At 38.6% G+C, this 24,683-nt stretch overlaps 1 protein-coding gene across 2 annotated transcripts in view; it reads left to right on the top strand.

The window, feature by feature from the left end:
* The window catches only part of ARHGAP10 (Rho GTPase activating protein 10), a 340,748-nt gene that overhangs the window by 182,901 nt on the left and 133,164 nt on the right, over positions 1 to 24,683 (top strand). The window contains exons 14-16 of one of the 2 annotated variants that reach the window (XM_028125305.2): positions 4,959 to 5,021; positions 11,368 to 11,455; positions 19,600 to 19,658. In XM_028125305.2, coding sequence (XP_027981106.2) covers positions 4,959 to 5,021; positions 11,368 to 11,455; positions 19,600 to 19,658 — 210 coding nt within the window. Of the gene's footprint in view, positions 1 to 4,958; positions 5,034 to 11,367; positions 11,456 to 19,599; positions 19,659 to 24,683 lie in introns of both variants that reach the window. The other variant, XM_028125304.2, reaches the window with a different exon arrangement.

The raw sequence follows: 24,683 nt of genomic DNA, 5'->3' as shown, positions 1-24,683 counted from the left end.
CTTATATAATTGGCTGATCCCATGTTCAGGGCATAGATATTTACAATTGTTAGATCTTCTTGTTGGATAGACCCTTTAAGTAGGATATAGTGTCCTTCCTCATCTCTTATTACAGTCTTTGTTTTAAAATCTAGTTTGTCTGATATAAGGATTGCCACCCCAGCTTTCTTTTGGTGTCCATTAGCATGGTAAATGGTTTTCCACCCCCTCACTTTCAATCTGGGGGTGTCTTTGGGTCTAAAATGAGTCTCTTGCAGACAGCATATTGATGGGTCTTGTTTTTGAATCCAGTCTGATCGCCTGTGTCTTTTGATTGGGGCATTTAGCCCATTTACATTCAGGGTAACTATTGAAAGGTATGAATTTAGTGCCATTGTATTGCCTGTAAGGTGACTGTTACTGTATGTTGTCAGTGTTCCTTTCTGATCTTTGCTGCTTTTAGGCTCTCTCTTTGCTTAGAGGACCCCTTTCAGTATTTCTTGGAGGGCTGGTTTCGTGTTTGCAAATTCCTTTAGTTTTTGTTTGTTCTGGAAGCTTTTTATCTCTCCTATTTTCAGTGACAGCCTAGCTGGATATAGTATTCTTGGCTGCATATTTTTCTCGTTTAGTGCTCTGAAGATATCTTGCCAGTCCTTTCTGGCCTGCCAGGTCTCTGTGGATAGGTCTGTTGCTAATCTAATATTTCTACCATTGTAGGTTACATATCTCTTCTCCCGAGCTGCTTTCAGGATTTTCTCTTTGTCTCTGAGACTCGTAAGTTTTACTATTAGATGTCGGGGTGTTGACCTTTTATTATTGATTTTGAGAGGGGTTCTCTGTGCCTCCTGGATTTTGATGCCTGTTTCCTTCCTCACATTAGGGAAGTTCTCTGCTATTATTTGCTCCAATATACCTTCTGCCACCCTCTGTCTCTCTTCTTCTTCTGGGATCCCAATTATTCTAATGTTGTTTCGTCTTATCGTATCACTTATCTCTCGAATTCTGCCCTCGTGATCCTGTAGTTGTTTCTCTCTCTTTTTCTCAGCCTCTTTATTTTCCATCATTTGGTCTTCTATTTTGCTGATTCTCTCTTCTGCCTCATTTATCCTAGCAGTTAGTGCCCCCATTTTTGATTGCACCTCATCAATAGCCTTTTTGATTTCGACTTGGTTAGATTTTAGTTCTTTTATTTCTCCAGAAAGGGTTTCTCTAGTAACTTCCATGCTTTTTTCAAGCCCAGCTAGTATCTTTAAAGTCATGATTCTGAACTCTAGGTCCGACATCGTACTAATGTCCGTATTGAGTAGGTCCCTGGCTGACGGTACTACCTCTTGTTCTTTTTGCTGAGGTGATTTTTTTCGTCTTGTCATTTTGTCCAGAGGAGAATAGGTGAATGAGAGAACAAAATGCTAACAGGTTTACAGCGTCCCCAGCAAATATACTATATACAAAGGAGAAAAGACCTGAAACCAGGGGAAAAGAAAGGGAAAGAAAGAAAAAAGAAAGAGGAAAAAAAAAAAGAAAAAAACAAAAACAGAACAATATAAAAAAAGCAGAATATGATCAAATATGATCAGACTAGTGCATAGATCAGTGCCACACACTAGATTTTGGGCGTATTTTGGTCTGTTAGAAAAAAGTGCCTCCTAAAATTTTAAAGGAAGAAAGACATATATGTACAAAATAAGGGTTGATACAATGAAGGGATGGAAGATGAGTGTAAAGATGAAAATTATAAAAGATTTTATAAAAGGACTTGATAAGATAAGAAGTTGTTTGAAAAAAGAAAGATTTAAGAAAAAAAAGAAAAAGGGAGAGAATGTGATCAGGCAGGAGACTAGAACAAAGCCATACACTAGTGATTTAGGGTATATTTTGATCTGTTAGAAGAAACTGTATCTCAAAATTTTAAAGAGAGAACAACATATATATATATGCCAAAAATAAGGGTAACTACTATGAAGGGATAAAATATGACTCTAAAAATGAAAAATAAAATTTTTTTTTTTTTTAAAAAAGGGATTGATAAGATGTTGGTTGAAAAAGGGAAAAAGAAAAAAAAAAAGTTAACAAAAATTAACTTTGATGAACTAATGAATCATGGTAAAAAAAAGCCATGAATTCTATGTGCAGTATTCCCCTAGCGCTGGAGTTCTCCTGTTCTCCTTGATCGGTGAACTTGGTCTTGGCTTGCTGGCTGCTCGTGCTGATCTTCTGGGGGAGGGGCCTGTTGCTCTGGTTTCCAAATGTCTTTGCCGGAGGCGGAATTGCCCCGCCCTTGTCTGTCCGGGCTAAGGAAGCTGCTTGGGTTTGCTCTCAGGAGCTTTTGTTCCCTGCAAGCTCTCGGCACAGCTCTGGAGGACCAGGGCGAAAATGGTGGCCTCCCAATCTCCACCCGGAGGAGCCGAGAACTTGGGGCCCCGCTCCTCAGTGCGCCCCCCAGAGAAAAGCAGTCACTCCCGTCTCCCTGGTCTCCAGCCGCACTCCGTGCTCACCCGGCCTGTGACCGAGCGTTGCTATCTCTGGCACCCGACCCCCGTGTGGAGTCTCCAAACCCAGCAGATCCCTGCGGTGCGTTCCTGCGCCGCTCCTCCCTGGGAAGGAAGGGGAGTCTCCCCGGCTCTGCCGCTTGTTGGGTCCCTGCTGGAGGAGCAGTGGCCCGACTGGGCCGCGGATCACAGTTTATGGCAACCCCGAGCTGAGAGCCCGCGCCTCGGCTCCGTCTATGCAGCAGTCTTCCCTGCTCTGATACCTGGGAGCTCTGCCGCACTCAGGCACCCCCGGTCTTTCTGTGACCCCATGGGTCCTGAGACCACACTGTCCCGCGAGGATTCCACCCCCCGCTTAGCCACCGCAGCGACGTCCCTCAGCGGAGCCAACTTCTAAAAGGTCCGATTTTGTGCTCCGCGGCTCTATCACTTGCCAGAAGCGGCCGGCGGAGGCCCCTCCCCCGCCGTCTATCCTCCCGAATATCGCCTCGGATTCACTTCTCCGCACGTCCTACCTTCCAGTAAGTGGTCGCTTCTCTGTTCAGAGAGTTGTTGCTACTCTCCTCTTCGATCTCCTGTTGAGTTCGTAGGTGTTCAGAATGGTTTGATCCCTATTCAGCTGAATTCCTGAGACCAGACGAATTCTACGTCTCCTACTCCTCCGCCATCTTGCTCCGCCCCCTGTTTCCCAACTTCTTATAGGAACATTGGTCATACTGGTTTAGGGCCTACCCTAATGACTTAATTTTTAACTTAATTACCTCTTTTAAAGACTTTATTTCCAAACAGTCAAATTCTGAGGTAGTGAGGGTTATGGATTTTGGGGGGACACAAAATTTTTCATATAATAGACAAGTAGGACATTTGAGAAGCTTAAAAAATGATTAAGGAGAAATAAATGAAAGGCAAAAAGAGAAAAGGAAAATAAAGACTTCTTTTTGCAAGGAATAATAAGAGCTTGTATGTGTGTGGTATGTAAGAATCGACAGTACATGTGTTAATATTGTCTCAGTATCCTCCCACCGTAACACAAGGTGCCAGATACTATCCTTGATCTCAGGTACCTCATTAAGACTCAGAGAAATCTCTGGTCTCTCTCTGCCCAAGGTCTCGGAGTTCAGGAGTGACTGAGCCTTGACCTGAATCCAGCCCTTCAGAATCTGCCTGGTATTCTATTCATCACCCATGCAGGGAGGCAAAAAGAAAGTAAGCCCCCTTGGGCAAATTCCAGGGCCTTTTGGGTGATGTTTTGTTTTGGAAACTTGAAGGATTAGAGGCATCATCTTCCTTTCAGCCAGTTGTGTTCTTGTGAGCTTTAACACCCGTAGTGCAGACCGTAACCACAGGCAGCACGCTGTAACTCTCTTGAGAAATAAAGATGAGTCTTGTTTTTTTGAAAGTCAGTATTTTATCATGAAAGGTTCCAAGCATAAAAACAGTAGAGAGAGTGGTACAGTGAACTCTCTTATATTCCTATTACTCAGGCTCAACAGTTATAAAGATTTTACTAAAATTGCTCTTAAAGCAAATCTTAGATAGGTTCCTTTCACTCTTTTCGGTATGTACCTTAAAAAAATAGCGACATTTTCTGACCTAATCTTAATGTCACTCAGAGTTTCCGGATTGCCTGAAAAATGCCCTTTTACAAGTTGGTTTGTTCAAATCAGAATCCAAACGTGCCATGTATTCGATAGAATAAATTATGTTCGATAGGACATTTTCTTGCCTTTACTTCTTGTCTGTTGTGCAAAGAGATATTTTGTTTCCCTGGCTCTGCAGAGAGAGAATGCTGTGATTTGGTTCATTTTATTTATTTATTTATTTATGTATTTATTTTTTAAAGATTTTATTATTTGAGAAAGAATGAGATAGAGAGAGAGAGAGCATGAGAGGGTCAGAGGGAGAAGCAGACCCCCCTGCTCAGGAGGGAGCCCAATGTGGGACTCGATTCCGGGACTCCAGGATCATGACCTGAGCCGAAGGCAGTTGCCCAGCCAACTGAGCCACCCAAAAACAAAAACAAAAACAGTTCTGCCTTAATTTTGAATGCATTTCCATGGTCTTAAAGAATCATCCAAATAACGATTTCTTTGTGTGTACTAATTAGCACCATGTTATTTTTAAAAGGCTAAAACTTTTCAAAAAAAACGTCAAGAATAAATAAACATAATAAACACAAAAGTTACAATGCATCTTTACAGAGTGCATTGGTACACATGAGTACTACTTAAGGAACTTCTTTCATTAACATTGACTCATTACATTTTGTCCACATGGAACATTGTTTTTATGAGATTATTTTCCAACCATAACTCATGAATACCAAGCTGCTAAAACAAGTTGGTAAACACTTGCTTTTGTCGAACGTTATTTTTATAGTCAACAGGAATGCTAATGTGAGTTAGCAAAGATTCTGAATGCAATTGTTTGTTCCCAGCTTTTAAAATATGACAGTCTTGTATTTTGCTAACACTTTGTCTCTTCCAATAGGTATAAATGACCAAGGATTGTACAGAGTTGTGGGGGTGAGTTCAAAGGTCCAGAGACTTCTGAGTATGTTGATGGGTATGCCTCTTTTCTAATCATTTTCCATGCATTATTTGTTTATGTTCATTGACTTCACCACTTAATATTTCATAGTAATGTACAGCATACTTGTGAATCTATTCTGTTCTTCTACTGCCTAGATGAGCTTTCTCCTGAGCAGAACTAGCTGATGCAGAGAAGATTAGTGTTTGCCTCAGCCCAGATATCCACTCCCTCTTTACTGACTAAGAAATGGTGGTGGGGGGGGTGGTGGAAAAAGAATGCAGGCTCATGGGTGAATGTCTTCTTGCCCTTGCTTCTCAGAGGAAAGAAGCAGCCAGGCCTCTGCGATTTGCATGGCTTCCAAATTGCCTGTCCAGAGTCTTGACAGTACATTTGGTTGGACAAGACCACTGGGACTCACTCATTTTTATGTTGCTTCCAAAACTGTCACTTGACAGCAAGGATCTGATTCTCCGGGATTCATTGGTATTCACAGTGGCTTGTTTGTAGTTTGCACCAGGCTCTTCTCCAGAACCATGCATGCTCCATCTGTGCTGATAACACAGTGTTCTTTGGCATCGCAGACTAGAGGAAGCCAGAAAGCGAATTCATTTCATTACCCCAGACATTACGTGAATGACAAAGCGCTTTTACATTACACGCTGCTGTCATCTCAGTGCCACCTGTAAGGGGCCCCACTTCCCTCCCCACCCCAAAGCAGGCTGCCTCTTGAGGAGTGATGATAACTCATCAGGCTGGAGGGCCTGCATGTCAAACCAATCTGTCATTTTGACCTTGCTAAATATTAATTAACTTGATATCTCACTTTAATTAATCAATATTAACAATGCCCTCAGGTATACTGTCAATGCATTTAAACCTGCCTGCATCCGAAAGCATTGTAGGGAAGACTCAGTTTTCGGAAGCATAAACCAAGATGAATAAAATCAGCTGATGTGTGGCAGATAGGATTGCTTGTTTGGCTGTATTTGAATTAAGGATTTAATAAGCAATAACCTTTTTTTTTTTTTTTTAGCTATTAACCGCAGGAAAAATTGCCCGTCATCAGTTGGAGAGCTGTCTTAGAATACATTCACTTTCATGAGCTGTTTTCATTTTCTGCCTCTCTGGTTTAACTTGGGTGTGCAATTTTGGCAGTCAGATTTTCCTTTTTACCATTAGTGGGCTCCAAATTAAATAGACTCAGGTTGCCAGTGGTTCAGTAGCAGCTGGAAGAGTTTAATGGGACTCCAGCATCTGCTTTTAGTTAATTTTAAAATTAGAAACACTTCTCTCATTTCCAAGAGATGGTGTAATAATGATTAGAATTGGAAGACTCTGTTGGCATCAGAAAGGGATATACGCAACCAATGAATCGTGGATCACTACATCAAAAACTAACGATGTAGTGTATGGTGACTAACATAATAAAGTAAAATTTAAAAAAATAAAATAAGAAAGGGATATTTTGGCTGAAAGGCACACTTGGGCAGCAAATTGGTCAGAAGGATCATAGCATTATTTTTATTATCTTCTTGTTCACGTCCAAGGGAAGCTCAAACCAGGGTGTCTCCATGTTCACGCCAAAGTGTTAAGCTGTCTCAAAAGTTGTTCTTAATCTCATAAAATCCCACTTGATCTGCATCCCTGAACAAGGTGGTAGTTTGCTGTGCTCAGGGGAAATGTCTCAAGATAATCCTGAACTGGCAAGGTGTTTTAAAATACCTAAACCCTCAAAAATTCATGACCTGGAAAATGGTTTTCACTTTCCATGAGACTCAGAGCAGCGAAGTCGGGGATACAAGCATGATACAACCTGATTTCAGTTACTGACAAAGGAATGCTGTGTTTTCCCAAGAAGTATTTCTCCAGGAAGTTGAAGAATTGATGAGAGTGTTATCTCCTTATTAAGGCGGGGTGGGCGCTACACAGTAGAAATTATTTTACTTAATCCATAAATAATTCCTAGTATGAATTTAAAATTGCCAGTCACAAACCTTGGATTTTTAATAGGATTAATCCACTTTCTTGTTACTTTGTTACCAACTCAAACTTAAGCTCTTAACAGAATAGATTTATTTGCTGTGTCCTAATTTAAAATTCCCTTAAGATAGCTCTTTCCATAAAAAAAAAACCTCTTTCCATCCATCCTGATTCACTAAGTGTTCACGACAAATAATTTATACCTCTTCCAAAAAAAAAAAAAAAGGATTTTAGAGTTTCTGTGTATTGTATATACCCTTTCCCCTGGACATTCTTTGTTTCTGTCTTTTCTCACCTCCCTATGTTGTTCTCGGGTTCTATATCTTAAAGAGAAAAAAAAAATTGGATGAGTCCGCCAGATTTTTAGCTTTGCTCTTTTAAACCAGTCCATAATTCCTCCCCTCTAGAGGAGTTAGTTCTGATGATTTTGCCCATTGTGGTACTAGGCAGTTTTTTTTTTTTTAAGTTACCATTTCTCTAGGTAGTGTTTATTTCAAATTTGAATTTTTCAGAGTGCAGTTTGTGTGTAATGCTTTTGTTCTTTATAGAGATGAGAAATAATCTAATTTTTTAGTATCTGAGGAAAAATTCCAAGGCATTTAATATTTTCTTGACAAGAACTTCCGTTTACTTGGTTTCTTTAGTTCTTGAGAGATAATTATTTACTTGGATGTTTTTCTATTATTGCCATTTTATGTAACACATTTGTATATTGTTTGTTTGAAATGTTTTAAGTATTTAAGTACGCTTGTATAAATGTGATAATTTCTAAAGAAAGGATGCATGTTTAGTATCTTGCATATTTTCTTCACCTGTGTTGTTTTTTGGTGTTTCACCCCTGGTATTTAAGATTAAAATAAAAAATGTTTCTCTCCATTCTTCTCCTCTCCCATCTCCTCTCTGCCCCCCCTTTTCCTCCACCCCATTCTTCTCTTTTCTCCTCTGCCAACAAGAAATACTAATGACAGTTGACCATACAAAGTCCTCTAAATAGACCTGTCATCTCTACTTCTCCAGGTCAGGTCATGGTGATGGGAGTTGTTTGTCTTTTTAGTTGTCTTCCATTCTGGGAGCAGAAGATAGAGGTCTGCTAGCTTTTCCTGGACCAAGCTCCTTAAGTTTCCAAAAAAAAAAAAAAAAAAGCCCAAGTGAGCAATTGTCTTTATTCGCTTTTCAGGTGTTTTTCTTTCCTTCCCCTTTTGCTCTAACAGAGGGCATGCATAGACATAGTTTTGTAAAAGTTGTTTGTTTGTTTAAACAGAAACTTGGAGCACTTGGGGAGGGAAGGGAGAAATATCAGATGAGGTGTCTTTGGGTGAGTCATGGATTTTTTAGTAAATGGGGTGAGAATATAACAGATTAATTACAATAGTTATTGGTAGGTTAGAACTAAGATGGGTTAGAATTGTCAGTATTCTTCCCACCTCCCCACTGAAGAATGAAAACATCAGAGCAGAGTGGGGGAATTGTGAGAAAAATGTGGTGGTAGCTTATGTGTGTTGGTGAATTTGGTGGTTATTTCTACATTTAACTTGCAAAACAGGCTGGATGATTTTAGACACAGAAACATAGAAAACAAGAAATAAAACTAATTTAGAAGTTTTACTTTAAAAAATACTACCTTGTTTATTTGTAGGACAGCTTTTTAATATGGATTGGGGGGAAAAAGTAATATAGGTGAAAAATTCTGATTTTGATTATAAAGAATATTCTCAAAATTCATTCCATCACCGTGCTCCGTCAAGTACTTTAAAGTGGGGCCCAAATCAATATTCAGAAGGGTGTCAGCACTTTGTATTTAGGTGGGGCTGAAAATTTCCAGTTTCAAAAAAAATAGAACACTGGTTACATAATTATGAAACATTAGCCCAAATAAAAAGTCAACTATTTGTATCTGTGCTTGTTAGTTTAGAGTTTTAACTAATCCATAAGGGTGTTGTCCCTTGGTCAGAAGGGAAGCAAAATTCCTTCCTTGTTTATAGTAGAACATATATTCTGATTGAACACTCAAAGCATTTTTAAAGTTTGAATCCCAAATAAGTTATTAGCCAATTTACCTGGTCCCAGTGCATCCACTGATTGTAAGAACTGCTAGGGATGATTGAGTTATTTGAAAACAGTGAAAATTTAATAGAGGATTAGTACCACAGGCCCTATGTAGTCATTAACTTCTGAAATGACAGCTACTTTTTATTCCATGAATTCAAAGGATGGCTTATTTTTCCATAGAAAGAATATTATTCTCAAAATATAGACTGATTATTTGGTAGAAAGAGGAAAATAAAAGATTTTCTTTAGAAGCCTCCTGATTTTAAAATGCTGATTTGCCGGTAGCAAGTTGATTGAAAATGTTATCTGACTTGTATGTTAAAATGAGATTTAAATAATTGATTTAATGAGAGAGAGAATATTCAGTTACTGAAGTAATTGGTTGGCAAAGCCTTTAGAACAGAATTATTTAGTCCTAGTTATAAAGGATTGCACCTTTAATCAGGGTGCTTAATTTGATTTCTTGAATGTATCTGTGGCTTGTCTGACAAGCTCAGTAACAAATGAGTTCTGAATTGTAGGAACTGATCAAAATGTAATCAGTGTCAATTGCCATTGTTGTAGTTTATTGCATGTTGCTGTCAGTTGCTGTAATCAAGAATTGTTGAAGTGCTTAAAAAAGTCTCCAGACTTTTGAGTAATTGACTTCATATGTATGATGTTATGGCTGTGGAAGAATCATCACTTCCTGTTTTACTTTATTTTCAGAAAGTTTGAGAATAAGGTTGAGTTGCCATCTATTCTTCCTCCTGCCCAAGCCCAAGGCTTTTTCAGTGGCATGCCTGACTGAATGCAGTGGTCCTGTTCTGACAGGCTTTTCTTTTTAGTGCCTTTCAAGAGGAACTAGCTAACAAGATGTTTCCTCCCCTATATAGACAAATACAGTGTTAAGGGAGGGGAAAAAAAGTCTGAAACGACTTGTTTTCTTGGGTCTTGGTTGAAACAGCATTCTGGAGTGAGGGAGAAATAAAATCTCTTCCAGGAATGTCTGATTTTTTTCCTTTGGATGATGGGAGTATAGAAAACCAGGCAAGTTTCTATCGATTGTTTAGTATCATTCATCATAACCCATTTGCTGCCCCCTCCTTTTGAGTAGGAACCACCTCTGAACGCTTATACTTTTAGTGACTCAGCTGTGGTAATTGCCTACTCATTTAAACAATTTATGGGAATCTGTACACATTCCTGATTTACTTTGCTGCTCTTCAGAGTTGAGAGCATTTACTTGATCTCCATGGTACAGCCGAAAACCCGAAGTTCTGACAGGTTTGGAACTGACTTGGTTTGGGTGGTGTAGCCACTCAGGGTGGTGGTGGGGATTTAAGCCCAGGTTTGTGATAACATGCTGCCCACCTCCCCTCCTCCCCGGTGCCTAGCCAACAGCCAGGTACAGTAGCCCAGCCTTGGAAGGATTAAAGGTACTACCATACCCAGAGTGCTTGCCTTTCCCTTTTGCACCATCCTTTCCTTTTATTTTGACCAAGACTCACTTTTTCCTTTTCAGAATTTACTACCTCCCTTCCCCTCCCATTTATTTGTTTGTTTAAGCCACACATCTTTTTCTACTGAGTTTGTTGGCTATCTGAAAGGGCATTTGGAAGAAACGCATCATTAACACTTTTAGGACAAAGAAAACTAGTTTTATTCAGAATGAATGTCAGAAGGGTTGCACAGAGGCTTCCAATAAGTATTTCTTAGACGAGCGTACAAATTGTGATGTTAATGTGAAAGTTGAGTTTAAATGTATGTCTCACCTGATTGCTATTTTGATGGATCATGTGTTAATCTTCAGAAAGGTAATATGTTGAGTACAGGTCTTAGAAGCATGGGACCAAGCTTACTGTCCTTTCTTCCCACTGACTTGCCATCTTGCCATTAACAGTGCTGTTTCCCTTGTCATAACACAGTGTGATGACCATAATGCCACCTGAGACACAGTAAAATATGTAGACACTACAAATGCCACACGCTCTAAGCCATGGCTTCCAAGTAGTGTCTTTAATAATAGTAATAACTGTCAGCATTGCCATCATTGTGGCTACATATGCCTTGAGTTGTGACTATTGAAATGCCCCACTCTGTCCAGGTCTTCCCTCCTCCCAGCCCCATCTTATCCTGTTCTTTTGATTTCCACTACAGATCTTCTGAAGTTGCTTAGGAATGTCTAATAATAGGACACACCTTATGCTAGAAGAAACTGTGTATGTTTTTATAAGAAATCCTAGAATCAATTATTTGTGGTTTGGCCATTTAAAAGTGGAAGCTTTGTGAGCCGGTCAAGGGGGCCGTTGAATGTTCCGGGTTTTAATTACTGTTTTCTTGCTTGCTTGCTCACTAGATGTAAAAACATGCAATGAGGTGGACCTGGAGAATTCCGTAGATTGGGAAGTGAAGACAATAACAAGTGCCCTAAAACAGTACTTGAGGTAAGCTCCTCTCAGTGACAGAAAGGAAGTGTGCGCTCTTGGGCATCCAGCACACGGCAGATGCTGACACTGCCCGGAGATCTCAGTCGTCGAGTCAAACCTTATGAAAAAGGGGGACATTTAGGAGGGATCTGTGTCTTCAAAAGTGTGGCAAGTAGTAGCTGAATGTCAGTTGTTAGATAAATTGCAACAGAATTGGAATGGATTTGGTTTTTGAAATAGATGTCTATTATAGATGTGAGTTTGAGGAGTTAAGTGTTATGAAACAGGAAGAAGGCTATTTATTGAATTCATTGACTCTTTTAGGTGAAAATGAAGATTTTTTTCGTTTAAATTTAAACCATTGAACCTAGAGGCTTATAACGATAACACGTAAATACAAAGCTATTTGAAAGGAAGTTCACTTGAGATTTTAAGATAAACTTAAGTCTTGCATTTATTATAGAAGATATTTAGGACCAGAATTAGACTAGGGCTCAGCATCTCTATGGGGCATTACCCTTTTTATAAAAAAGAAAGGAATTTAATGATAAAAAGCTTGAGATTAGATGAAGAACAATACCACGAGAGGGGAAAAAAGAAGTTTAAGTAAAAGAATGGAAAAAGGATGACGACCATAATTCCTGTGCTCCGGTGCCCCCATGGAGGACTTTGATTTTTGTGTGGCCGACAAATGACAGTGCTCCCCCAGGACTGATTCTTGGTTACTAGCACAGAGGATTGTGTTTCAGGTATATATTATTTGGGTTTGAATGAGCACATAAAATGAACTGCTATTACATATTTTAAGCCATTCATCTATTTGAAAAATTCCAAGTCTGTAAAACCAGAGAGGTTAGTATACTGCATCCTCATGGCTCCACTACCCCGTGTCTACAGTTATCAAATTCCTACCCTTCTTGTTTCTGCAGTCCCCTACCTGCTACTTCTTTTGGATAACATTTGAAAGATTTTCTAAAACATCGTATTGCTGTACCCATAAATACTTAAGTATATGTCTATAAAAAGGTAAAGACTTAAGAAAAAAAGACAATATAGAAAGACAAGGAGAATACAGTGATCATACCCAACAAAATTAATATCATCCAGTACTGAATCCATGTTTGCTTTTTTTTACTGATTTTTTTTAAAAGGTCTTTTCATATTTATTTAAATTCCTGCAGGGTTTGAATAATGTCAACACATTTCATATGTTTTAAGTCACTTCTAATCTGCACAGTCCCCTGCCTCTGCACAGCTTTCTTCTCCCTCAGCATTTCTGTTTGTTTATGAACCTAGCTCATTTTAATTTTTTTGTTCTTATTTTTTTAAGGATTTATTTATTTATTTAGAGGAGGGGTGAGGGGCGGGGCAGAAGGAAATGGAGAGAGAGAGTCTTAAGCAGACTCCGCACTGAGCACGAAGCCCAGTGTGGGGCTTGATCTCACAACTCTGAGATCATGACCTGAGCTGAAACCAAGAGTCCTATGCTCAAATGACCATACTCCACAGGTCCCAACCTGGGTCATTTTTAAGTAGAATTTTCCATATTTTAGATATGGCAGTTTGTGTCATGGTGTCATTTAACGTGTTTCTGTAGCCATCATATTTCTTGTAAACAGTTAAATCTATAGAATTCATTAGATTTTAAAAATTGATTTATTCCAAGAATATATCATAGTAGTGTTATATTCTTTTTTTTTAAGATTTTATTTATTTATTTGAGAGAGAGAATGAGATAGAGAGCATGAGAGGGGAGAGGGTCAGAGGGAGAAGCAGACTCCCCGCTGAGCAGGGAGCCCGATGCGGGACTCGATCCCGGGACTCCAGGATCATGACCTGTGCCGAAGGCAGTCGCTTAACCAACTGAGCCACCCAGGTGCCCCCATAGTAGTGTTATATTCTTCCTGTAATATATCAGGAGGTCTGTTACCTGTTTGTCCCACTTTTTCATTTCTTTTCTTTTTTTCCCAAGATTTATTTATTTTAGAGAGGGAGAGAGCTGAGAGAGAGCGCAAGCATGGGGAGGGGCAGAGGGAGAATCTCAAGCAGACTCTCTGCTGAATGTGGGGCCCGACATGGAGCTCAACCTCACAACCCCGAGATCGTGACCTGAGCCAAAATCAAGAGTTGGACACCCCAACCAACTGAGCCACTCTGGTGCCTGGTTGTCCCATTTTTTAATGAGATTAAAACTTATCAGTGAGTTTAGATGTGTATTACCTATTTTTGAGTATTTTATTTAAGCAAGGTATTTTTAACCACCTTTTAAAAATTTTTTTCTTAAACTCTGAAGTACATTATTGTCCCTAGTTGATAAAGGGATACAATTAATGCGAAACCTATGTGTTAATGTCTCCCTAACTGACCGTACCTGACTGGTTTGGATGAGAATTACGGACAAAATGAATCCCCTTAGATCCCACCTGGGGATTAGAATGTAAGATTCCTGAAGATAGGCATCTTACGTGTCTTGTTCAGTGCAGTTTCTCCAGCAGCTAGAGCTGTACTTGTCACGAAGATATAGGGCTTCTCGACTGGGGAAATTTTGCATCCCCCCCGGAGATAACATGGCAATGTCTGGAAGTATTGTTGGTTGTCACGATTGCTGGAAAGGGGGTGCTACTTGGCATGTAATGGGGGGGGAGTCCAGTGATGGGCTGCTAAACATCCTACAGTGCAGGCGGCAACCCATGATTGCTCCTAAATGTACAGAATGTTAGTAGTGCTGAGATTGAGAAAGCCCATAAGAGATGGATGAAGGAAAGAATAGGAGAGGGATATAAAAATACAATGAACTGCACCTGTTAACTTGATGAGAAAAGGGTGCTGCCACTCTAGGAGGTAGCTTTAAACTCATTTTACTCTTTGGTAAATTCTTGGCTAATACAGTTAAAGGGATTGACCAAAGTGACTCAGTTATTGGTGGGAAACTAAAGGCAAAAATCCAGTTGTTTTATAATGAATTGCATGAGGTTTGTTTGTTTGTTTGTTTGTTTTGTTTTGTTTTGTTTTTTAACCCTGTTCCACATGGTTCTTTTTTTCCTGGTGGGGTAAGTAGTTTAATAAACTTAGAGGATCTTTTTATTGAGTACCGTACATAAAATTTCTTTTTGGTTCTCGATACTTTCTGAAGCTAGTCCCTTATCGCTCCTGGTCTTATGTTGCTTTTTCTCTCATTACATTGCTTTATCCTTTTGAATTCTGCTTTTAAGCAAACATTGCCTACAGAACAACATTATGAGATGCTATTATTATATAACTTCCCTCCTAACAATATACACAGTCTGCCTGAGTGTGATAAAGTGATTATCATAAAATGGCAGATGTCTTGGGAGATTTTGAAAGTTAGGTTGCTGTTCTTTCCCCTGTGTTATTTTTAGCAACTAAAAATGCAGTAATTAGGATTTAAGTAATACTTTCTCTGGTGACGCGCCAAGTGGGAGAAAACGGAGTTTTTGTTTCGGCTGTCTGGTTATGGCCTGAGCCTGTGCACTTCTTTCAGTGCAAGAGGTAATACTGTGTGATGGTCAAGAGCATGGTTGGAGCCAGCCTGCGTGGGTTGGAATCCCAGCTTTGTCACCTAAGGTACCGCAGCACAAAGTTGAATATAGCTTTTCTCACCAAAAAAGCTGTTGCTCTTGAATTCTTCTCACTGCAAATAACCCCGCCATCTTACTGGTTGGGAGGTTGGAAGTGTAAGAAGGAAGTAGCCAAAGCCCTAAAACACTAGGAGAAGGATAAAGGTGTGTAGCAGATAGATGTATGGCATCTCCCTTTTTCTTCTCCGGACTTGAGGCAAAAATTCTTGACTTTAGGGTTTTAGAGGGCTGAATACCAGCTCCCTGATTGATTACCTGTCTATTGATACCATAATTTTGATTTCCAGCAATGTGTTCATTACAATGGTTTCCCATTGTGAGGGGACAAATGAGCTGTTTCGTGAGGTTTTTCGTAAACTGATTTGAGCTAGAAGAAACTTTCAAAGCCTGGAAATTGGAATGGAACTTTTTGGGAAGAAAATGCCAGCTTAGATAAATATTATGATTTATACTCATAGATCCCAAGCGGTGGCAAAGAGAGGTAGCTTGAAACATGTTGGATGGCAAGTTGAGAGACACAGTGACTCGGTAGAATACATTTTGTATGGGGAACTTGTCATGTTTATTACTGCTTCCCTACCATCAACAATATTTAATACTTATTATTTATGCTGTATTGACTAGCAGACATATGGCATTGGCAGATGTAGCTCGTAGAAGGTTTTTCGATGCAAATTCGTTTTTATCGGGAACGAAATGCTCTCTGTGGCTTTTCTAAGTGTTCTCTTCCACTCTCCTCCCCCCAGTTTTCTTTTCAGGACTGTTTAGCTTTCCTTCTGTGCCAAGTCATCATTTTCCTTCCATTTTTCACATATTTTGAAACAAAAAACTCCTAAGGTTTACTTCTTTGTATTTTGGCTGTGGGATAATTGATTTTGTTTTTCGTCTTTAAATGAGAGCATAGGAGATGAAGGGGAGGGAGAAAGGAAATAAGGAACAGCTTTTCTTCACTAGGGCTTTAAGTTTTAGTTGATGTGCCTATGGTTGTCATTGTGATCGTGTGTGTGTGTGTGTGTGTGTGTACTGTAGTATCCTAAGTTGTGTATAGGGAATATGACCTGTAAATATATTTTTGTATCTGTTTTAGTTGTTTTTTAAACAGCTTTATTGAAGTGAAATTGACCTGTAATAAACAATATATATTTTTTTACATCAGGGTAAGTTTGACATGTGCATACGCCTGTAAAGCAGTGGCCATAATCAAGATAGTGAACCTAACCACTACCCCCCAAAGTTTCCTCATGCCCCTTAGGGATCCCTCCCTCCTACCCTTCCCTTTTTACTCCCTCATTCCTAGGCAACCACTGTTCTGCTTTCTGTCACTGTACATTAATTTGCATTTCTTAAAATTTCATATAAATGGAATAAAAATATATCTTTAAAAAAAAATCTGGGTTCTTTCATTTAGCATAATTAGAGGTTCATTTGTGTTATAGCATGTACCAGTAGCTCATTCCTTCTTGTTGCTAACCAGTGTTCCACTGTATGGATAAATCACAGATTTTTTTTTTTTTTTTTTTTTTAAGATTTATTTGTTAGAGAGAGTACACATGGGCGGGGAGGAGCAGACAGAGAGGGAAAGAGAATCTCAAGCAGACTCCCCACTGAGCATGGAGCCCGATGTGGAGATCGATCTCATGATCCTGAGACCATGACCTGAGCCGAAATCAAGAGTTCGATGCTTAACTGACTGAGCCACCCAGGCACCCCTACACCACAGATTTTTTAAAAATCCATTCACCTCATGATGGATATTTGGGTTGTTTGTAGCTTCTGGCTATTACAAATAAAGATACCAAAATCCTTTCTGTACGTATCTTTGAGTGAACAGGCTTATATTTCTCTTGGGTCAAGCCAAGGAGCGGAATATCTATCTACATTGTATATTGGATGTATGTTTAACGTTTTGGGAAACTGATAAATATTTTTTTCAAAGTGGTTATATTTTTTTTATGTTCTCACCCTAAATGTGCAAGAGTTCCATTTCCTCTGCATCCTTGCCAACTCTTGATATGGTTAGTCTTTTTCATTTTAGCCATTCTAACAGGTGTATAGTGGTATCTCATGTGCTGTTAATTTTCGCTTCCATAATGACTGATAAACTTAAACTTTTCTATGTGCATATTTGCTATCTATGTATCTTCTTGGGTGAAATGTCTTTCATGCAATTAAAAAAACTAAACTTTTGTTTCCTTATTATATTTTGATAATTTTTAATTGTATTTTGGATACAAGTCCTTCGTCAGATCCGTGCTTTGCAAATGTTTTCTTCAGTCTGTGACTTGTCTTTTCCTTCTCTTAATAGTGTCTTTCAAAGAGCATCAATTCTGATGAAGTTCTAGTTTATCAGTTCTTTTTTTGAACTGTACTTTTGGTGATGTATCAAGAAATGTTTGCCTCATCCAGAGTCACAAAGGTTTTCTTTTAAATTTTCTTCTAGAAGTTTTACAGTTTTAGGTTATACTCTTAGATCTATGATCTGTTTTGAGTTCATTTTTATGGAAGATATGAGATACGGATCCAAGTGTGCTTTTGAATATGAATGCCTAGTTATTCTAATACCATTTATGGGAAGAACTATCTTTTCTCCCCTGAATTGTCTATTGAGATGATCATACAGTTTTTCTATTTTAGTTTGCTAGTGTGGCAAATTGTATTCATTTTGTTTTAATATTAAGGCAGTACCACATTTGTGTGATAAACCCAACTTGGTCATGATGTATTATCCTTTTATTTATCTTGTTGAATTTGAATCTTTTTGATTTTATTTTGGTTCCTTTGCTTATTTGGGGTTTAATTTACTCTTTTTTTTTCTTTTTCTTCTGACTCTCCAAGAAGGAAAGTGTAGTCATTGGTTTAAGACCTGTCTTCTTATATAGGTGTTGAATGATATAAATTTACCCTTAAATACTGCTTTACTAATAACATCCCTTAAATTCTGATATGTTGTGTTTTCATTTTCATTTTGTTCAAAATACTTTCTAGGTTTCTCTTTCTTTGGGGTTTTCCAGATATCTTTTTGTTATTGATTTTTAATTCAATTTTTGTTGTAATCAGAGAAATAGCTGGTATAATTTAAACCCTTTTAAATTTATTGAGATTTGTTTGATGGCCTAAAATGTGGTTTATCTTGATAAGTGTTCCATGTGCACTGGGAAAGAATGTGTTTTCTGCTCCTTTTGGATGGGATATCATTTAGGTGAGGGATATATCAATTAGGTAAAATTAGTTGATAGCTTTTTTCAAGTCTTCTGTATCCTAACTGAATTTTTTGTCTACTTGTTCCATCAAGTTACTCAAACAGAGAAGTATTTAAATCACCAGCCATAGGTGTGGATTTGTCTGTTTCTTCTTCTAGTTCTATCAATATTTGCTTCATGTATTTTGAAACTCGTTATTATGTCTTGTTGATTAATTGCCCTCTTTATCAATATGAAATGAACTCCTTTATCCCTGCATTTTTTTCTTGGCTTTTGTATATGTCTTAAATTTTTGTGTGTGTGCCTTTGACTTTTTTTTTTCTTAAGCATTTGAAGAGGAATTTCTGGGTTACACAATTTAAACCTCTTAAAGATTTTTAATATCTTGCCAGATTGCCCTCCAGGAAGACTGTGCAGATTGATACTTGTCTAAGTATTCTTTAAGTGTTTTTACAGAGTTCAGAGATCTGGTCTTTTAAAATTTAAGATACATATAAAGATCAACTGAACTGTAGCATTCTGTTGACCACAGGATAAAATACACTACCTTTTGTGTAATCTGTTTGGTAGAAGATTAAAATTATGTTGGGCATTTTTCACATTGTTATCAATTTTATTTCATATCTCTTTTATTGTTTCATAGGCATAAGCCAAAAATGGATATCATATTTCTGTAATAGAGATTTGTAAGAGGAGAGGATATGATCTTTGTTTAAAGTTTTTAATGTTTTTTTGTAGCATCTTCAGTTAATATCCTAGAGATGATTTTCAAAACTATATGCTTGTATTTGGTTGGATAGAATGTTTGACTTTAAATACCTTAGTATGTGGAAAGAAGTTTTATATATAAACTCCGTTGTTTGTAAAGGTATTTTCCAAGATTAAATATGAAATTTTTAAAAAAGATTTTATTTATTTGAGAGAGAGAGAGAATGAGAGAGGGAGAGAGAGAAAGCGAGCATGAGAGGGGGGAGGGTCAGAGGGAGAAGCAGACTCCCCGCCTAGCAGGAAGCCCGATGGGGGACTCCATCCCGGGACTCCAGGATCATGACCTGAGCCAAAGGCAGTCGCTTAACCAACTGAGCCACCCAGGCGCCCCTAAATATGAAATATTATGTGATTAGATCTCATAGGGATTGGTGGCTGCTTAAGCTTTGGTAGTGCCTGGTACAGATAGTACTTAATAAAGTAATCCATTTGATCTATATATCTTTTTGATATGTAAAAAAATTTCCTAGAGAAAGTTTTACACATTAACTGAGAAATGCACATCGTATTTATAACCTTTTATAAAAAAATGAACACAAAGAGCAGTGATCTGTTGGGATGTGTTTGGTAATTCTGGGCTGTCCTTTTCATACAGGAGTCTTCCAGAGCCTCTTATGACCTATGAACTACATGGAGATTTCATTGTTCCAGCCAGTAAGTATTATGTAGAGGTGTAGTGGTTGACAGAGTGTTTAAAATTTCCACATGAAAAATCTCACTTAATGTTCTTGTAATCTATGTTAAAAATAGAGATCCCTTTAGAAGATGTTTGGTCTCTTTCCTCTTTTAGAGGGTGAAAAAGAGGGAGAATTAATTAATTAACTAATTCCCATTTATTTATTGCCTACTGTGTGCTAATCACCGGTAGATACTGGGTAGATGGAGCCCTGAAAGGATTTCTGCCTTTAGGAGTCCATTCTCCAGCAAATATTGGGGCACACATGCCTCCCATTAGCCCATAAAACAGAATAATGTGATGAGCAAAACACTTTGGGAACACAGAAGTATTTAACTTGCAGAAGGTTGGGGAAGATTAGCAGATTTGGAGAGATTAGCAGGTTGGAAATGGCTTCCCATAGAAAGATATTTAGATGGAAATTACAGGCAGAAGGAGTAATGTGAGATAAAGCCAGAAGCCCACACAGTATCCGATAGAGAGTGAATTATATGTGATAAAATGTTAAATAAAAAAGTCCTATAGTTGGTAGAATTTTAATTTGTGATTGAATGTTTCGTGAGTCATACTCATCCGAAGCTGTCCTGTTTTCTCTCTGTTATTCATACCCCTTAGTTTTTGTGTTGACACATGGTGTTTAATCATCAGAGTCGTCCGAAATCCATTGGTGTTAGGTATTTAATAGTTAAGGAGATGAAGGGTGAGACATGTGAAGTCACTTGCCAGATTATAGAGATCTTTATTTAAAATTCAAAACCCTAGCTCCACTGGCTAAAACCTGCAGGATTGGTTTTCACAGGTGCACTGACAGTAGCTATAATTGTATTTTCATTTCCTTCCCCCTTGGATGTATTCCACAGTTTAATTTGTTGAAAAATTTAGAGCAATCCCTTTGGGTCCTATGTTACTGCTGCCCGAACAATTGCTTTAAACATTATTTTCTTGTGAGGTCTTTACGGCGGCCAGTGTAAAGGTTCCTAGTGTGTTACCGAGAGAAGCAATGTGTAGGCCCAACTAGATTAGACTGTGCCGATAAAATAGGCCTTCAGAAAAGGCAAAAACATGGTCCTACTCACTTCTGTTTTCACGTGGAAGAGGATTTTTTTTTTTTAAAGAAAATTTATGTGATCAAGGAAGTGGGGGAAAGTTTTCTTGGCAAAAACTCAAGCAAACGCTTAGTTGTTTTGATTCCTTCCCGGTGGCATTTTTGGCAAATGGGGGAAAGAGAAATTAAACTCTAGTTGGAGGACAATTGTTTCATGTTGTTTGCCTCAGAGACTGGAAAAAGCAGAAGAGTGCCAGTTTTAATCTAGAATCCTTTGAGAATGGGAGAAAGATAAAGTGATTATGGAGTACGGTTTTAAAATACCACAAGTTAATGTCATTATGATTATCACGCCTTATAACTGAAACTGGTGTGTCTGAAATTCTGATGTCAATGTTTTTTTGTTTTTTTGTTTTTTTACTGGATGAAGGCTTCATAAGAGGTAGGAACTTGCGAGTAGTAATGGAGTCTGTAGCGGTAGGAAAGGAGTTTAAAAAGTTTGTCGAGGCCGTCCTTGAGCAATGTGGTAGAAGAGATTGCATAAATATAAACGGTAGCATCGCCTACTAGACTGGTGCCTTGTGTTTGGCCTCCCGACTTTCTGGGGATGCTCTAATAGAATCTCCACAATGATTTGAGTAACAGGCCTATTCCAAAGAAATACTATAGCTACTGTAATTATTGGCATGTTTTTGTGGAGTTGCGGTTGGAGCAGGACCTGTAGTTACCTTCTTTAATGAGAAAAAGTGTGTGTGTTACACAGGTGTATCCAATATCCCCAGTGTGGACTTTAATTTTTTGAGTCTCTGGGAGTACCCCTCACCGTCTTCACTGTGCCTCTCTTAGGAAAGAGTGTGGGAGCAGGTTTTCTAATCTTTTGCACATGGACTTGCAATTATTACATAAAAACAGTTACAGAAGTCAAGTGGCCAAAATTAGTCTCCTCTTTTGAATATTGTTGGAAAATTGGGATTGCGGTCAGGCTATCATTTTCCATTAACAATGGCACAGATGACCTTGTAGTGCAAAAGTGTCTATTAGCAGAGCTGACTGCTAAAATTATCAAGCATCGCCAGTCTTTGTTACTGCCTCTCACGCCAGCAGGGAAAACTAATTTTTGATTTCTTTCAGTCATGTGTGGTGGGTTCCATCAGTTCTGGGCTGTTGAGATGGTCTTGTTTGCCCTCCCTGCTGAGAATTCTGGAGGTTTTTCCTGGGTCCCTTTATTGTCTCTCCTCAGTTTCTTCTCTGTAGGCTTCTGTTGAGAACCCATGGGTTAATTTCTGGAGTGCGTGATACAAATATGACTTTTATTTCTTTTTTGTCACCACGAGACAGACATTTTTTGTTCTTCATTCTTAAAAAATACTGTTCAGTGTTGAATGCATTGGGAAATTAATTTTTTTTATAGAGAAAATTAAGAGTGTTAACTACACCCTCTCAGCTGAGAGAGCTAACTAAAATTGCCGAAAGGAACTAGAGTCCCTCTGTATGGAAAACCATTCCTTTGTTTCTCCTTTACTCACACATACAGTACTTCACTTCTGACACTTCTGGTCACCAACTGTGTGGGCTTTTTTCCCATGCCAACCAGTTCTGCGACACCAGCCGAGCGTCCTACATTTTGGTTCAGTTCTGATTCTTTCTACCTGGAGTTAGCATCAGGTCCTGCAGGGCAAGGGCTCAGTAGCACAAGCCTGCCCCCACTTCAGACACCAGTTGTGAGTCCCAGGTTGTCTGCGGGACTCTGACTAACTGGCTTGAAATCAGTTTCACGACCCCCACCTTAGGTATGATAAATGGCTCACAGAACTGGGGGAAATACAAAGTGGTATTTGCCAGCTTATTATATAATAGAGGATATGATAGAGGATACAGATGAAGAGCCAGATGAAGACATACCTAAGGTGAGATCCAGAAGTGTCCTGAGTGCAGAAGCTTCTGTCCCTGTGGAGTTAGGGTGTGTCCCCATCTGGGAGCCCACCACAAAGTCACCTCATTAGGATAAAAGATAATCTTATCACCCAGGAAATTCCAAGGGACTTAGGAGCTTGGCATCAGACACTTCTATCACTTACAAAATTATGGAGGTTGTTGGAGCTTTGTGTTAGAAACTAGGATCAAAGACTAAATATTAGGGGCACCTGGGTGGCTCAGGTCTGCCTTTGGCTCAGGTCACGATCCCACGGTCCTGGGATCAAGCTCCGCATTGGGCTCCCTGCTCAGCAGGAAGCCTGCTTCTCCCTCTGCCAGTCCCCCTTCTTGTGTGCCCTCTCTTGCTGTCTCTCTCTATCAAATAAATAAAATCTTAAAAAAAAAAAGACTAGATATTAGAACAGAAGATTAGAACACAAGATTCATATGTGTATCAGGCACTCCAGAAATCAAACCTTACTCCTATTTATAAGACTTTTAGGAGCTCCATGTCAGGAACCAGAAGCAGAGACCAGCATATATATGTCTTATTACTTCATACCATCCATCTTGTGAGAAAATATAATGAGCTTTTTAGTATAGAAATTCATAAGATGAAAACACAGTTTAGTTGGTCTGTGCAGGAATGCAAAAGATTGTGCCCATCTAGGGAAGGATATTAGGTGTCTACCTGGATATTTTTCTACGGCATTTATTATCTCTGAGAATGTTTTAGTCCATGGTCTGTGTCTTAGCCTTTCAGGCTCAGAGTTCTTGATATATCATATTGATAGAAACTGGACCCATTCAGGATTGGACTCATGTTAAGCTTAGCTTGAGAATGACCGTCGAAGCCTGGATGCCTAATGTGGCATCATACAAAAATATTTCCCCCCTGAACAAGAACACTTGTCTTGCTATGTTTTATATATTTTCCTTCTGTAGTCAAGTTACCTGGGAAGCAAAATCATAATCACAAAGCTCTTAAGTCATTTATGATGAAAAATATAAACTATTAGAGGATCCAAGGCACTGGTATTTGCCTAACTGGAATGTTCTATCTTAGTTGGTAAACCTGCATGGGAAGCAGGAAAATCATGTGGTCTTAGTTGGGAAGGACTTGGAAACTTGGACATTACAAAGGAATTGAATGCCTAATGACATTGAGCTATTTTAGCTGGATATATTCATTTCCCAGTGGATAGGGTCACCCACTCGAATACTTGATGTCTGTTGAGTGAAGCACCTTGGGAAGTGTTTGGATGTTTACCGCTATGCTTTCTTAAACTTACAGTACTGTTGAGTTATGACATTTAAATATTGAAATAATTTAATATTTATCTGCCTGGGTATCTTTGATAAGCTCCAATAAGCTATGATCCTATCTTTTTCAGTCTCTGTTAGTTGGCACAGCATCGTAAGCACATAGACATTAAGTGTTGTGGATGCTGATTTCTAGTTTCACAACTAAAAATGCTTTTGCTATTACAGTAAACTCCTAATTCCCTGGCATATGTTAGGAATTTGGTGTTATGATTAATTCAGTATCCTAGATTTTAAAAAAGTTATGCTTTTCATTATATAATTTATATAAATTAAAATATAATGAAATGCATATAGCATAAGCCACTGAAGATAATTTAACTATGTACTTTATCATTTAAAAACTTTTTTTGAGTACCTTTAAGTTATTATTATGTTGCAATTACATGGAAATGCCCATTTAGTAGAGATTTCTGATTAATGTCAAATAAAATGGAGAAAAAAGTAGTTTTACTTTAAATGCCTTACTTCCAGGGGTGCCTGGGTGGCTCAGTTGGTTAAGCATCTGACTCTTGATTTGTTTTTGGCTCAGGTCATGATCTCAGGGTCCTGGGATCGAGCCTTGCATTGGGCTCTGTGCTCAGTGGGGAGTCTGCTGGAGATTCTCTCCCTGCCTCTGCCGCTCCCCCACCACCCCAAAATAAATAAATAAATATTTAAAAAGCACCTTATTTCCAAATATTCTTCTTTTTGAAAGAGGGAAAAAGCAGGCTTGAGAAAA

The sequence above is a fragment of the Eumetopias jubatus genome, unplaced genomic scaffold (assembly GCF_037043125.1).
Source record: "Eumetopias jubatus isolate StellerSeaLion01/CBP00866 unplaced genomic scaffold, mEumJub1_p1.0 scaffold_2, whole genome shotgun sequence".
Taxonomy (NCBI): domain Eukaryota; kingdom Metazoa; phylum Chordata; class Mammalia; order Carnivora; family Otariidae; genus Eumetopias; species Eumetopias jubatus.
The sequence above is the reverse complement of the archived record's forward strand: the minus strand, read 5'-3'. Positions and strand labels throughout refer to the sequence as shown.